Source organism: Thermobia domestica, chromosome 16, assembly GCF_964235325.1.
Source record: "Thermobia domestica chromosome 16, izTheDome1.hap1.1, whole genome shotgun sequence".
Classification (NCBI taxonomy): domain Eukaryota; kingdom Metazoa; phylum Arthropoda; class Insecta; order Zygentoma; family Lepismatidae; genus Thermobia; species Thermobia domestica.
Window position 1 is genome coordinate 120,186,581 of NC_137469.1, and position 13,948 is coordinate 120,200,528.

Here is a 13,948-nt window from a genome sequence, read left to right on the forward strand (position 1 = left end):
TGTTTGATATAATTTTGTAAATACTATCTGGCTTTCTTCTAAATTTTTGATACTCTTTATTGTCTTTCAAGTTATTCAATAAAATTCATAAAAGAGGTGTAGTCTTTTAAGTATATGAGTATAAAATAGCCTCTATTCTACACTATATTTCAAACTTAAGACTATATCAAATTCTACTACTGCCTTCTGCAACGTGTCTTCTCATGAAAACAACAGTATGCTTGCTAATATACCTGCATGGTTCCAAGAACTAAGGACAAATCCTCTTCATTTGGACTAACTGGCGGAGTTTGAGGATTAACTCCATACTTAGACGGTAAAATAAAGGAAGCTCGTGGTGATTCAACGTCATTTGGATCTAAAACAACAAAGAAAGAATTATACAATAATTGATACATCAGTACTTGTGACAATTTAGCATCAAATTTATCTTCAGAAAAACACATTTATTTCTGCTTTCTAGGCCATCAAAACTTACATACATCCTTATTACAAAAAATTACATAAAGCACTCAAACAGAGCCTGTAAGTTCAAGTTAAATTCTGGGAGATAATATTTAGCACATGTGGTATTCATAATGAAAACGCATATTGTACCGTATACAGGGTAATAAAGTACAAATAAAAATGGAAGTTTCTCATATCTCTTTGAAATTAATGAACATAGTTAAACTATGTTAGCGGAAAACAGTGGAAAACTTTACATGGAGAGAAATGGTCTATACGAAGTATTAGACGAACATCTACTTTGGGCGTACTAAAGCGTGTGGTTTCCAAAATCTTTCACTAACTTGTAAGTCTGTCTGGTGCTAAACTGGAAAGAGGACAAGCATTTTTGTCGTACACAACCATAAGGCAGATACTGAGGTTCCGTTTTCTCCACTGGTGTAGAGAGAAAAACTTCTCTGAGAGAGCTGCTTAAAAAATTACATTATGAACTTGCTTCCAATTCAAGCATAATAGAGAAAGTATATATAGATGGAATTTATAAATCCTTGGAAACTATAAAAGGTGAAATTCAGTATTCCCTAAATTAAAGAGAAATGACTATGTAAGAAACATATTGTGTTTTTTGCAGATCTTTACGAACTGTTTGTCCAAGGGTTCAAGGAAATACGTTCAATTTTGCAGCGAAGTTTTCCGAATTTCTTGAAAGCTGTCTAATAGTTCACCACCAATTTAAAATATAGGTCGAAGATAATATTAAACGCATATTCAGGCACTTAAAAGCTCACCTATAAGCACCTTTTCTAATATTGACGACAATACTTTAATTCAAGAAATTCTAAATTAAACCTGTATATAACGCCAACTATTTATATATTCCACTTGAATATAACTTTCCATTATCTGTAAGTTGGGGATAATTTCATAATGTGATTTGTTGAGCAACTTCAGTTTTTCTCTACACTAGTAAGATGAAGGATTCATTGAAACTGTCGTCGACAGCGTTCCAGCATACTTATATATGAGCTTAAAACTAAACCTCTTTTAAGATAAGGAGCACCATGAGAAGTGGCCAATGATAAGCTATATTTAGCGCAGTGTTGCCGGACCGCGGACTCCCCTTTCCCTTCTCGCTCTTCCTGCACTTAGCGTTATAGCAAATGAATTACCAACATTATTCATTATGTCAAAAATGCTTCCAATAAAATTTAGAATATTCACTGTTCATGTTGAAAATATAAATATGCACTAAATTAATTGTCTTTTAATTTATTCCATTAAAACTGGTAAAAGTTCGTCTATTTCACCCTGGTATTATGATCGTCTATGGTAGTTAATATTTTATCGCTGTGTTAGCCTGGGTCTTAAATTTATTATAACACGTTACAAATTTTGCTAATCGCTATTTCATGAAATCTCTTGTAATTTTACTATATGTCGTGCAAAGGTCTGTTACGAGGTTAGTTTCCTCGTTGGATTAGAGAAGCCTTCCTTGCTTCAGCACAGATGAAACACATACACAGGAGATCTGCTTTTACAGTTTTGGGAACTAAGTTTTTGCTTTTCTTCCTATGATACGAATTTCTTTTATCTTTTTTTAAAATTAAAGTAAAATTAATTACTGGAACCACTTAAAAACTGACAGCTATTTTTTAAATATATTTTCTATAGCTCACGAAACAACAATGTGAATTTTATTGACTAAGAAAGAATTCGGAGAACAGTTATAAGAGTAAAGGTAAGAAGCACTGTTGCCGGTCAATTGTATCAGGCCTCCATGTCTCGAAGTAGTTTTATTTTCGGTACAAATAATTTATGATGCGATTTAGATGCCTGAACTTTTTTTCAGCAATCATCAGCTCATATGTTCAGTAGAAAGAAAGAGAGAAGGGGGAACACCTGATGAAACAGTCAAACGTGACTGACTGACACACACACACACACAGAGAAAAGAAAAGAAAAAAGAAAGCCTATATTGGATAAAGAAAGGCTTGTTTTTCGAAAGAAAAGAATCTTGAACTTTCTAAATTTACTAGTACTTGTATTATACGAAGTTACATATGCATATCCAAGCAAAGAGCATCCATGTAGTGTTATTAAGTGATTTTGTTTACTATCCTGTGATGGGTTTTATTCATGTAAGAGAGAAATATTGAGAGAGAGAGAGAGAGAGAGAGAGAGAGAGAGAAAGAAGAAGAAGAAGAAGAAGAAAAGGAACAAACGCTTAAATCAAAATCTACTAGCAGTTATGCGAGACAACGTATTCTAAATATTTTCACAACTGTCTTATTTGGAAACATTTAGAAGTCTGTATCATGAAAAGCAGTTGACATAGAAACATGCAGTTTGCACGTATGCGTTCATAATTCAGTTTTCTACTTGCTAAAAACAGCAATTAATATAGTGATACAATAATTCTAGGTAGCGCGTCTGTTATTGGCAACGTTCGCATTGGTATGAAAAGTCAGTATATACTACCGCTTACTATAAATTGACAACACCGCGCAACTGTGATTAAAGAAAGCAGGTAGTAGCCCGCTGAAGGCCATGTAACTTATCATTTGAAAAGTGCCATAGAACCCTCACTTTCCACGACGTTGTATTACGTTTGTAGGACAGAACATCGCATTCGTTTGCAATTACACGAAACATCGAATTTTAACTAACAACTGTCAGCATTGTCAAGCTTGTCAAGCCTCAAAGTAGAAGTTTCAGTGGGGATTCGATGTATGGACATTAATTACATAGGAAATCATGGGTATAGGATGTATGGGAATTAATTACTGAAGAAAATATGGAGATAGGATGTATAAATTGTATGGGATTAATTACATAGGAAATTAAATATTTTGAAAATATTCAAATAGTAAACAGCAACTTCTTGCTGCTACACAATACGCACATCATAAATCTTTGGGCTTCTTTTTTGTGGATAGTAACAACAATCAAAACTTCTGTCAATCATGTTGTTCTATCTTATGTCCAGAGTGCCTAGGTCAGAATTAAATTTTTGGAAACTTCATTCGAATGAAAAGGTCTTGCATACCTCTCTTTCTATGAATGGTGAAGATTTTTGATCACATTCACTTCATCGATGTTGTGCTTCGTTATCTTTCAAGTGTTTGAAAGGTTCAATGTTGGAGCATTGTTAGGTTTGGCATACCGAACATATTCTTTCAGTCTAGACTATGTGTTCCTTTTCCTCCCGCTTATATAAATGTTTTGGCGTGTATGGTTATGTTCACAATTTAAAAAAATAAATAAATTCGAGACGTCGCCTACATGCTGTTGCCAGAATATAGTATTTTAAAGAGAACTTGGTGGCAAGTTTCCTGAAACAAGGTGAGTATCTTTTGAGGTGCTTGATAACATTTATCTTTGGGAAGCTACATTGCAATGTCTCTAGAAGGAATGCAGAGGAAACGGAAGAAAATAACGATCTCATACCTCCGGTGTAATCTCTTGCAATGGAATGGAAAAATTGTCAACAATGCTGAGAGTACAATTGAACTGAACAAAACTGTCATGCATTTATTAAAGGAGTACTGTTACAAAATTGTTAGCATTTATCCCAGTCCAACTTCATGTAAAATAAATTGTATAATTACCTATTGCACGAAGGAAGCGAACCAGGTCTTTCGATAATTCCCATTTACACTGATCCAAGGCAGAATCTAATAACAACGTTGCATATTGCCTACTAACAGAGGAAGGTTCCAAATTCTGTAACAAGAAAAGAAAACCAATATTGCAAACATTTATAGGTTAGAGAAAGTAAAAAACCCAATTACATAACATGCAATCTTATAAAACTAAACTCCCAAGTGGTAAATGCTGCACCTTTAAATGAGTGATGCGTAATCAGAAAACTGACTCGCAATGCCTCCTAGACGAGAGTTTTTCACCTCTTAATTCCATTACTTCCCAAAGTGACCCACACACGCATGTCAATCATTTGACTATACACAAATTACAAACTATAGTGTAATCCAGATTTTACGTTCCTGCATTTAACGGAATATTAATTTGATCCTGAAAATTAACACTATTCTATATGTAAAACAAAAACATCTCAGCTTGTGAGTAACGCTAATATGCAAACTTCACAACATTTAAGAGTTATGGGTTGCATAAGTAGCTAGGCGATTTTATTATTTAAAAAAACGCCTGTTTGTCAGCCACGTTAATTCCTAATAGTTGACAGTTAAGCTAATAGTGTCGTTTACTGCGCTGCCCCAACACGATGCTAAGAGATGTCGTCAGCGTGCAGGCAAATTGTAGACGAGTCGAAGTCTTCGAGGAACAACTAATACCTTTAAATCTCCATTTAAGGAAAACCATATTAGTAATTTCCCGCATACAGGCCGCCATACTTACCAGAATCTGTAAGACCACTTGTTATGTTGGTATTTCGATGACTATCAACAAAAACTAGTGTCAATATTCCAGTAACTATCGACTGACACTACGTTTGATATTTCCATCGGTTATTACAACACTTGATCTCATAACAGCCTACGTGCGTGTACTATTCTTGTGAACTGAAAAACGTTAGTGATACTTTTTTTTTTTCATTTCGATACGTTTAATCATTTTTGTTCTGGACTTCAGTATGGTATTTTTCATTCTGAGAGGGTGAAAATATCGATATAATTCTTACAATTTAAAAAAAAAAAAAGTTAGATTCAGTGGTTTATCAGTTAACAACCTGTTTACAGCATGATGTTTCTATTTAAATTTGTTACTTTTGTAATAATTTTAAGTGAACTATCTTTGAAAGTACAAATTAGTACTCTTCACAATTCATAACATTTTCGGTTCTTTGAATTATCTGAAAATCGACTTTCATCATCTCTCCTCTATAGAAATAGATTCAATCAAATCCGATCAACCTATCAACCAGAGGATCCGTGTTCAAACCAGATTACTGGACTTTTTTTCTTTGTTGTATTCTGACATTGTCATTTCATGCAGTCTCACATGACGTGGTGTAGATACTTTATGATCTGCAGTCGCTGTTCTAATGCTGTGGTTCTCAACCGGTGTGTTCCTCATTCCCATAGGGCAGCGTTTCCCAACCGGTGTGCCGCGAATGGGCCGCTGGTGTGCCGCGAGGAAATGAAAACAAAATTATTAATTATATACGAACCTAACTGCAAGACAGGAAATATGTGTATTTAAATTCCACATTACTATGAACCTCTACAATAAAAATACTGTAATTGTAATATATTATTGTACATACATTACTACTACATAGTTTGTATTTCGAAAACAGAATTTTATTAATATTTAAAATTGTGACGTATATTAACCATGTTAATAAATTATAAGTTTCACACTGTGTTACTTATCTGTTCATTTTTGATGTTGAAAAAAGTATTAATTATCATTGTTATGACCATTATTGTTTCTTTATTGTTACAGATTATTTCGTAACTTGAAATTTTAAAATCTCATTCTATCCTTTCGACAAAGCAAACACTAATACAAATTACCGCAATTCTGTTTTAAAAGTACAAGAGATTTGTTTGTTCGTTCGTAATTTAGTGATCTTCCTTGTGAAAGGTTGGATACATTCTTCGAAAAAGAAAGTGTATTTTTTTAAAAGACTGAGTTCTATATTTCATTGCAATTGTTTTCTATTTTTTAATTTGAATGAAAAGTAAGTATAATGATTTACGATGGAGGAAAACCAGTGATCGAGCTTTATTCTTTGTGAGAAGGAGGTCAGTAATCAAAGAAAACAAATACGACGGTATTTTCTATTTACAAATAATAATAATAATAATAATAATAATAATAATAATAATAATAATAATAATAATAATAATAATAATACCTATGAGTGTGCCGCGAGAATTCAAGTTAGACCCGTAGTGTGCCGCAAGTTGAAAAAGGTTGGGAAACGCTGCCATAGGGCATGTCGTGAAAGGTTAGAATTTAAAAGTTATGAAGCACTGAATAATAATTTAGAAACAATTTCGAGACATATTGTATTAGTCAACGCCTCAAGTGATAGCAACAATATTCAATACCATATAGAGTCACTACTTCATAGAAATTTATAGTCTTACACTACTGTAATTTGTATCACTATCAGTAAAAAATCAAGTAAGTGTAATTAACAAAGTAGCAAAAAAGTTTGGGAACCACTGTCTCACGTGCAAACCCTGGGACTCATACCAGGGCTCACAGGCACTGGAAGTGAGGGTCATAATCACCTTTCACGCAAGGAACGAGCATATGTATGTAAATTGTTTGTGTTGTAGAACACTACTACCGTATGTCAGCTTTGTAGCACAAATTAAACATGTTTCAACATGCAAATGCACTATTTCTGTTTATTATTTCCCCTTCATTTCATTGTTCCCGATCACATTCACTTTAAATAACGTTTGCACAGTGATGAAAGAAAACCAAAAATCGAATTTTGGTTTTGAAAACCGAAACCGTAAAGTGATTTTGAAAGCCGAAACTGAAAATCAATTTTTTGAAATTTCAACTTTTTTAAAAAAAAATTATTTTCGGTTTCCCGAAAAATTGATTTGGACAGCCTTAGTACAAATCAAAACTGTTCAAGTCTAGTGCTTTGAAACACAAAATGTGTTAAAATATTTAAATCTTGTATTATAGATCTTAGTGAAATTCTTTTCTTTATTATGCACACTTCTTTTGTATCAAACCCCCACTTAGTGAAAATCTCGATTTAAGGAAAGAGGAGAGGGGAGTCCTCGAGTAACTCATTTAATAGGGAATATACTGTATTATTACTATTCAAAAAGCTACATTACTTTCTATCAAGGTCGAAAGTTAGTACGAATCATGAAGAAAAATCCTAAATTATGTTTATAAACAAGAGAGTGATTATCATGATAGACTTAAGCTATTTTTTCGCTTAACCACATAACTTTTACAATATGACACGAAAAAAAGTGTTAAGAACAAAAATGTGTACCAGAAAGTATATACGCACACACAGTTTTGTTCTTCACGCAAAAGTGAATATATCAAAATATTACACGAAAGTTACTTGTCTAGTAACAGATATATCACATAATATTAAAAGATTAAGAAAATAATAGGCGCATTATTTTTACGCAGAATACTGTAACAGGATATCTTAATAAGCAGTGACATAATGACCATAGTTCCATTTCCCTTGACAGAAATGCCTTCAAAATTACACGAATTCTCACTAACTTTTTCGTAATACTTTCATTTGTTGTTTTCTGAAGAAATATGATGGCTTAAATGAAACTAAACTTAAACACACACATTTATTTTCTACAGGAATATATTTTTGAAAAATGAAATGAAACGTCTTTAACGGCTCACTGACACTCTCAAGAAGCGAGACGTCATAAAGCCAAGCAAATGAGAATGGAATAGTTGATAAAATGAAAAGTGAGAGAAATAGGAGAATGCTCAAGAAAAGAAAGAAAAGAAAAAGAACTACGAATAATATGTTGTTTATTAAAAACTGATATCGACTGCGATCGAAAAAGGGCCTTTCGCACCTGTGATAATCTCTCTACAGTAAACCATCATAACCCTACTACACTAATGAAAGTAAGTAACTTCAATATCAATATATTTAAGTTCTTACCTGAATAATAATTAAGTATGAATATCAATATATTTAAGTTCTTACCTGAATAATAATTAAGTATGAAGCAGCAGTATCGAGCTCTTTCATTTGTAAACAGTCTTGGAAGAGATCCTTCGGCTTTCCCGCTGCTGCAAAGAGATAAGGCCACAGAGCAATTTCCGTTTTCCGCGCACACTGCACCACCGTTTGCAGATAGACTGGAAATTCATGGATAAATTCTATCACACTTGGAAGTAAGGCATCAGGAATGGGTTCCTTGCTCGTAGCTTCTTCCTCAAGAACCTAAAAAGCAACGAATTAAAAAAAATATGATAAAATCAAATTTAAAATGTACTCAAAAACCTACAGAAAGAGGTTAAAAATTTTTAATAAGAAAACAAGCGAGTTTCGTTTTACAATGTGAGATTACGGTAGACACCCAAAGTATAGAAGTCTAAAGCTCTAACCAAAAGTAACCGATTTATCAATTCAGGTTCTAGTAAGTGTATAAAGGGGAAGCTGGAACCTGCCCTTGGGACGCTGAATCTGTATAAAAAACCAACCTCTCCGTCTTAATGTTTTTACTTTACGAAAATCCAATTTTTAAACCGGAAGCGAATGGTTTCTAAGACTTCCGGTTTCAACAGAGGGATTTCAAATGAAATGAAAGTTTTACGTCCCATAGTTATGCCGGCTAGGCTAAAGGAGACGGTGACGATGAGAAATGAATGAAATTGTGGAATAAAGAAAGTGGGAGGAAACGGGACAACTCCAAGAAAACTCACGCACTCTGTATTTGTCCACCACAAAGTTCACATGGCGCAAGCTGGGATCGAACCAAGGACTCCACGCATCATAGGTGAACTCTCTACTGAGCCACCGCGGCCCAAAGGGATTCGAGTCTAGAGTGAACTTATTCATGGCACATTCATTTCACATTGAGAAAAAAAGTTTCTCCCTATCTATTACCGCCTTTGCTCTATGAGGATCAGTACTTAATTTTGGACATTGCGGGGGCAGGGGATTTCAACTACTTCCGGTTTCAGTAGGCGCGGAGGAAAGGCCTCTTCTCGAGATGCCATATCTACACCAAAAAGCTGCTTCTTGCTATATTCGACTTTTGTGCTCCATGGCGATCAAAACTGAGACCGAAAATGGCGGATTTCTATCACTTTCGCTTGGAAGAGAGGGTTAAGAGTGGAAATGGAACCTACTCTAGGGACGCTGAATCCATAAGGCCATTTCTTGCTTTCTCCTACTATTTTGCTCTGATACCTGTCGACAGACAGACGGACGGACGAATGAAGATAACTGTTTTATAACACTCCCTATACTTATGTCTGGACATGTAAAAATTCTTAGGCTTCAACTCTTTATACCTAAAAGCAAGAACACTGCACACTGAAGTCTCCTTCATTTAGTAACTGTATGTAGGATTGCACCTAGAATGGTACAAGCAGCGCTATGTGGTAGTGTAATAAGCTTATTATCATTTGCCTAATCTCTTCTGTTTAAATACACACCGTCATCTATCAAAAACGAAAGATATCACAATTTACGGAGAGTGGCCACGTTATTACACCCAGCTTAAATTTCGTCGTTCGATAATTTGCCTTAAACATCCTGTATCAGCAGCAACACTACATGAGGCGCGAACCTACTACAATTTAATACGACATCTGAACTAAATGCGTTCCTATTCAGAATCAAACCCACGTCTCTCGCACGGAAAATGCAATTTGGAGAAAGTTAACGTCAACAGCCACCAGTAATTAACTGATAATTATAAGGAAAACGTAAACGTACAATTCCATTCACAAGATTTTCGATTTGTTTTAAAATGGTGTTAATAACTAGAGATGCAAAAAAAAGCCGGCTTTTTTGAATCGATGGTTTTTTACTTTTTGGGGGAAAAAACGAGAATTTTGGAAATTTTGGCTTTTTTCATTTTCATGATTTTTCTATCTAAATAGCTTTCTTATAGTATATTCTATAGTTAGATAAGAATTTCATGACCTAAATGCGATATTTCGCTCTGAAATTCACCATCAAGATGGATGGAGGACATGTTTTACGAATTAAAGCTAACATGAAGAATGTAGTATTTGAGGGCAATTTTAGAGGCTATTTAAATTTATTTTAACTTTTGAGTTATCGACATTTTTTTCTTCTCTAGATCATTTCAATTTGTCATCCGTGTTTCATTTCTAAGAGCTTAGTACTCTAGCTTCTAGCGCAAAAGTTAAACTTACGTTTTTCTATATATTCGTCAAAGCGTACGTTTTCGATATATCCGTCAAACCGTACTTCCACATTTCTGTTATACTGTAGCTGTGCAGTGATTTAGCAATAATTTTCCAGACACAACCTTGAATACCAATTTATACAAATAATCAGTAGCGGATTTAGAAAGGTACTTTAGGAGGGGTTTCTCTGATTGTCTCGTTTTCTAAAAAGTCCTAATTTTATTTGGGAGGTGCTTGAAGTTTATGAGTACAGGCATAACTAATATTTCGTTCCATTTATATGTTTAGCAATAATCTTCCGGATCATTTTATACTGAGAATCAGTGGCGGATTTAGAAAAGTATTTTGGGAAGGGTTTTTCTTACTAATATTTAGTTTTTCTAAACATTCGTAATTTTTATTTGACGGGAGCTTAAAGTTTATGAGTAAAGGCATAACTAATATATATTTCGTTTGTTGCAGACATTCCGTAACTTTGGGGAACAGGCTTCAGTCCAAAAGACCGCCTCCCTAACCTTCGCAAAACCGTTACTGCTGGTAATTAGTAATAATAACGATTTAAAAAAAATAAGAAATGATACGGCCAACTCACAGTACACGCACTATTTCTACATTCACAGATGGAATGAAGAAAAGCTTTGTCAGAATGGTCGAATGCTGGGTTGAATCCCGGACTTCCCGATAGAAGCGCAAAAGCTAACCACTCAGTCATGTTTGTTGTGCAGTTGTATTTAGCTTAACTTAAATATATTCCGTAGTCTTTTTTTTTTTGGGGGGGGGGGAGAGAGTTCCGTAATGATATGTTGAATCCCTCTTGTTAAAAATTAAGAAAACTTGAGGATTGGGTAAACCGTGATGGTGGTTATATAAAACTTAACTGTAGAATTTCAAGAATATACAGAACCAAACGCTCTAGATGTGCAGCCTAATATTTCTCTTATGTTTTATTTTAATTTTATTTTGTTTCAAAAAGAGGGTATGGAATATTTTGGAGTAAAAATACTACATACAATTTTGCTAGTTATTTGTGCATTTTTTTAAAAAAAAGAAGTGTTTACTTTTAGGGTTGGCTGGTTTACACCAATTTTTTTTTAATAACTAGTTTAAACCAAAAAAATAAAAAGAACGAAAAATGCGAATCGTGTGAACTTCATGGTGACGTTTCCACATATCAAACCACCTGCATTAGTTTTATTTCCCTTTCACCTTTTAATCAAGGTGTCCCATGTTCAATTCTCGGTCGAACCACAACCCTTCTTTCATGCGTAAACCAAGTAGCGGTTCGGATGTCACTTTAAGCGAAAGTCTTCTCCTTGATAACCTCGGTATTACGTATGGATGTTAAGCCTAAACATACGAAACGAAACCAAATTGTATATTTCTGCATGCCTAAATTCCTGTTGTTTTATAAAGAAGCCAAGATTGCTTAAATATATTGATAGAAATTGGCAAAATTTATCGATTGCCTACGTAGCTTCCAACATTAACTTGGATTGGACTTTGAATGATATCTACGTACTAAATTTGTAATTTAATACCTCAGTTTTAGCGTACTGATTATGATACGTTGACCTTTAAATTTTACGTGCAAAGCAACAACAGGATTTTCCCGTTGTTTTACATTTCTAGTAATGACGGGATTTTCCCGATGGCTAGGGCGGGAGCTTCTCAATTTAAGACATTTACTGACCGGACTTCTTTAAGCTTATGGGACTTCTTCCAGCATAACCCCGTTGCTGCATAACAACACCAAGGTGAAACAAACTTATTTCTGTGAATATGTAATATAAACACATAAAGCAAAATATCTAAATCAAAAAACCTGGTTTAAACAAAAAAAGCCTGGTTCACCCCCCCCCCCAAAACGGGTTTTTGGCATTTTCAAAAACAATCATGGTTCTTGCCAACTCTGCTTACTTTTGTATATAGGAAGTTAAAAACTTCTTATTAGATACATTGGTTAATCCCTTGGAATTCATAATGTAAATATGTTTCAGTAAAATTGTTTGAAATATCTTTTTGAAATTCATGGTTTATTTTCGAGGTTGTATATTATTATCAGCATCAACCACTAATTAAATGACTTTTTGTGTTATATAGAAGCGAAACAAAGTCTGCTTTATCAATTTAAAGCAGAATTTTGAAAAAAGCCCAAAATTTCCCAAGAAAAAAAGCGAAGCAGAAAAATCCGAGTTTTTTTTTTCAAAAAAGCCGGGTTTTTTCCGAGCCCTTGCATCTCTATTAATAACATGAATTTTCTTGATTTTGACAATTGTTCTTTTAGTTCACCTACTATTGTTTGGAACATTATTCACGTTTGAGTTTCTACTGCAATTTCCTTTGATTTCGTTTTGAAATAAATGATTAGAACATTTTAGGATATTATCACCAGAAAGCCGCAAAGTGTAATGACAACTAATCAGCAATTGATAAGTTACTCGTGGAAATATAGTATCAATAATAATAATAATAATAATAATAATAATAATAATAATAATAATAATAATAATAATAATAATAATAATAATAATAATAATAATAATAATATTATTATTATTATTATTATTATTATTATTATTATTATTATTATTATTATTATTATTATTATTATTATTATTATTATTATTATTATTTTAAAGAAACAATTATTAAGTATAATGGGATATATTTAATCAATCAGAGGGAGACCATGAAGGAAATGAATGGATATGGTTAAGAATGACTTCAGGGAGAAAGGTCTAACAACACGGAAAGAATTCCGGACAGCGTTTCATGAAGACTCATCAGAAACGTTGACTTTACGTAAGTGGGAAAAGACGGAAAGGAAAAAGTGTATCTCTTGATATCATACTCTGATCTTGATATTGGATGCTTTCGTGTGAAGTTTTCTTAACTTTAAATCAAATATCTTATATAAATTCATTTTGATCAAAGGATGATCTTCTGTTAGTAGTATATAAATAGCAATCTACTCTATTTCTAATCAACCAAGAGTACAAACTCCCGAGAAAACCCACGGAAACAATGCTGTACTTCATAAAATTAATGACATGCGATCGAGCAAGGTACCCCTAACGAAACATTCCAGCATTGAGTCAACGTGCCACATTCGAGAATCAGTATTTTGAAAGAAGAAAAAGCAAAGTTGTATGTAAACACAATCCTCTCGTATCTGAATGCAAAACCTTCAACTAACGACTTAAGACGAGTAATTCGTACACATGTAATGTACGTCTTTTTCATATCCTTTTCCGGAGAGGAAGTTTCTTAATCCAGATTATCCAGATTACAAGAGCATAGGACAATTAAAATAGGTCCTAGTGAAGTAGTTGCCCACATTCTCGTAGCATATTCCTGACTGCATTTATATATATAAAACCTTCAGAAGAATCTTTAATCCATGTACGGAGGAAAATGAGGATGAAGAATGTTTACCTTGAATTATGTAACATGTTTAATACTACTAAGGTTGGCATTCGCTATGTACAATTTTAAAAATGCAAGGTAAGAACACGGAGAAACAAGCAGCAAATGTAATATATCGAATACAAATGAGTTTGTGATAATTAAAGGTTAATACGAATAAGTCACCAGAATGTTTAGAAAAATGCAAGTTCCCAGCTATACAAGTTTGTACGTACTGTAACATTATTCTAATTGATTA

General features: G+C 33.6%; 1 protein-coding gene across 1 annotated transcript in view; it reads right to left on the reverse strand.

Moving 5' to 3' along the window:
• Positions 1-233: 233 nt before the first annotated feature.
• Rich (Guanine nucleotide exchange factor subunit Rich) overlaps positions 234-13,948 on the reverse strand; it is a gene marked incomplete at its 3' end in the record, with an annotated part of 73,250 nt that continues 59,535 nt past the window's right edge. The window contains 3 exon segments of the mRNA XM_081743024.1: positions 234-358; positions 4,056-4,170; positions 8,102-8,341. Of these exon segments, the coding sequence (XP_081599150.1) occupies positions 234-358; positions 4,056-4,170; positions 8,102-8,341 (480 nt within the window).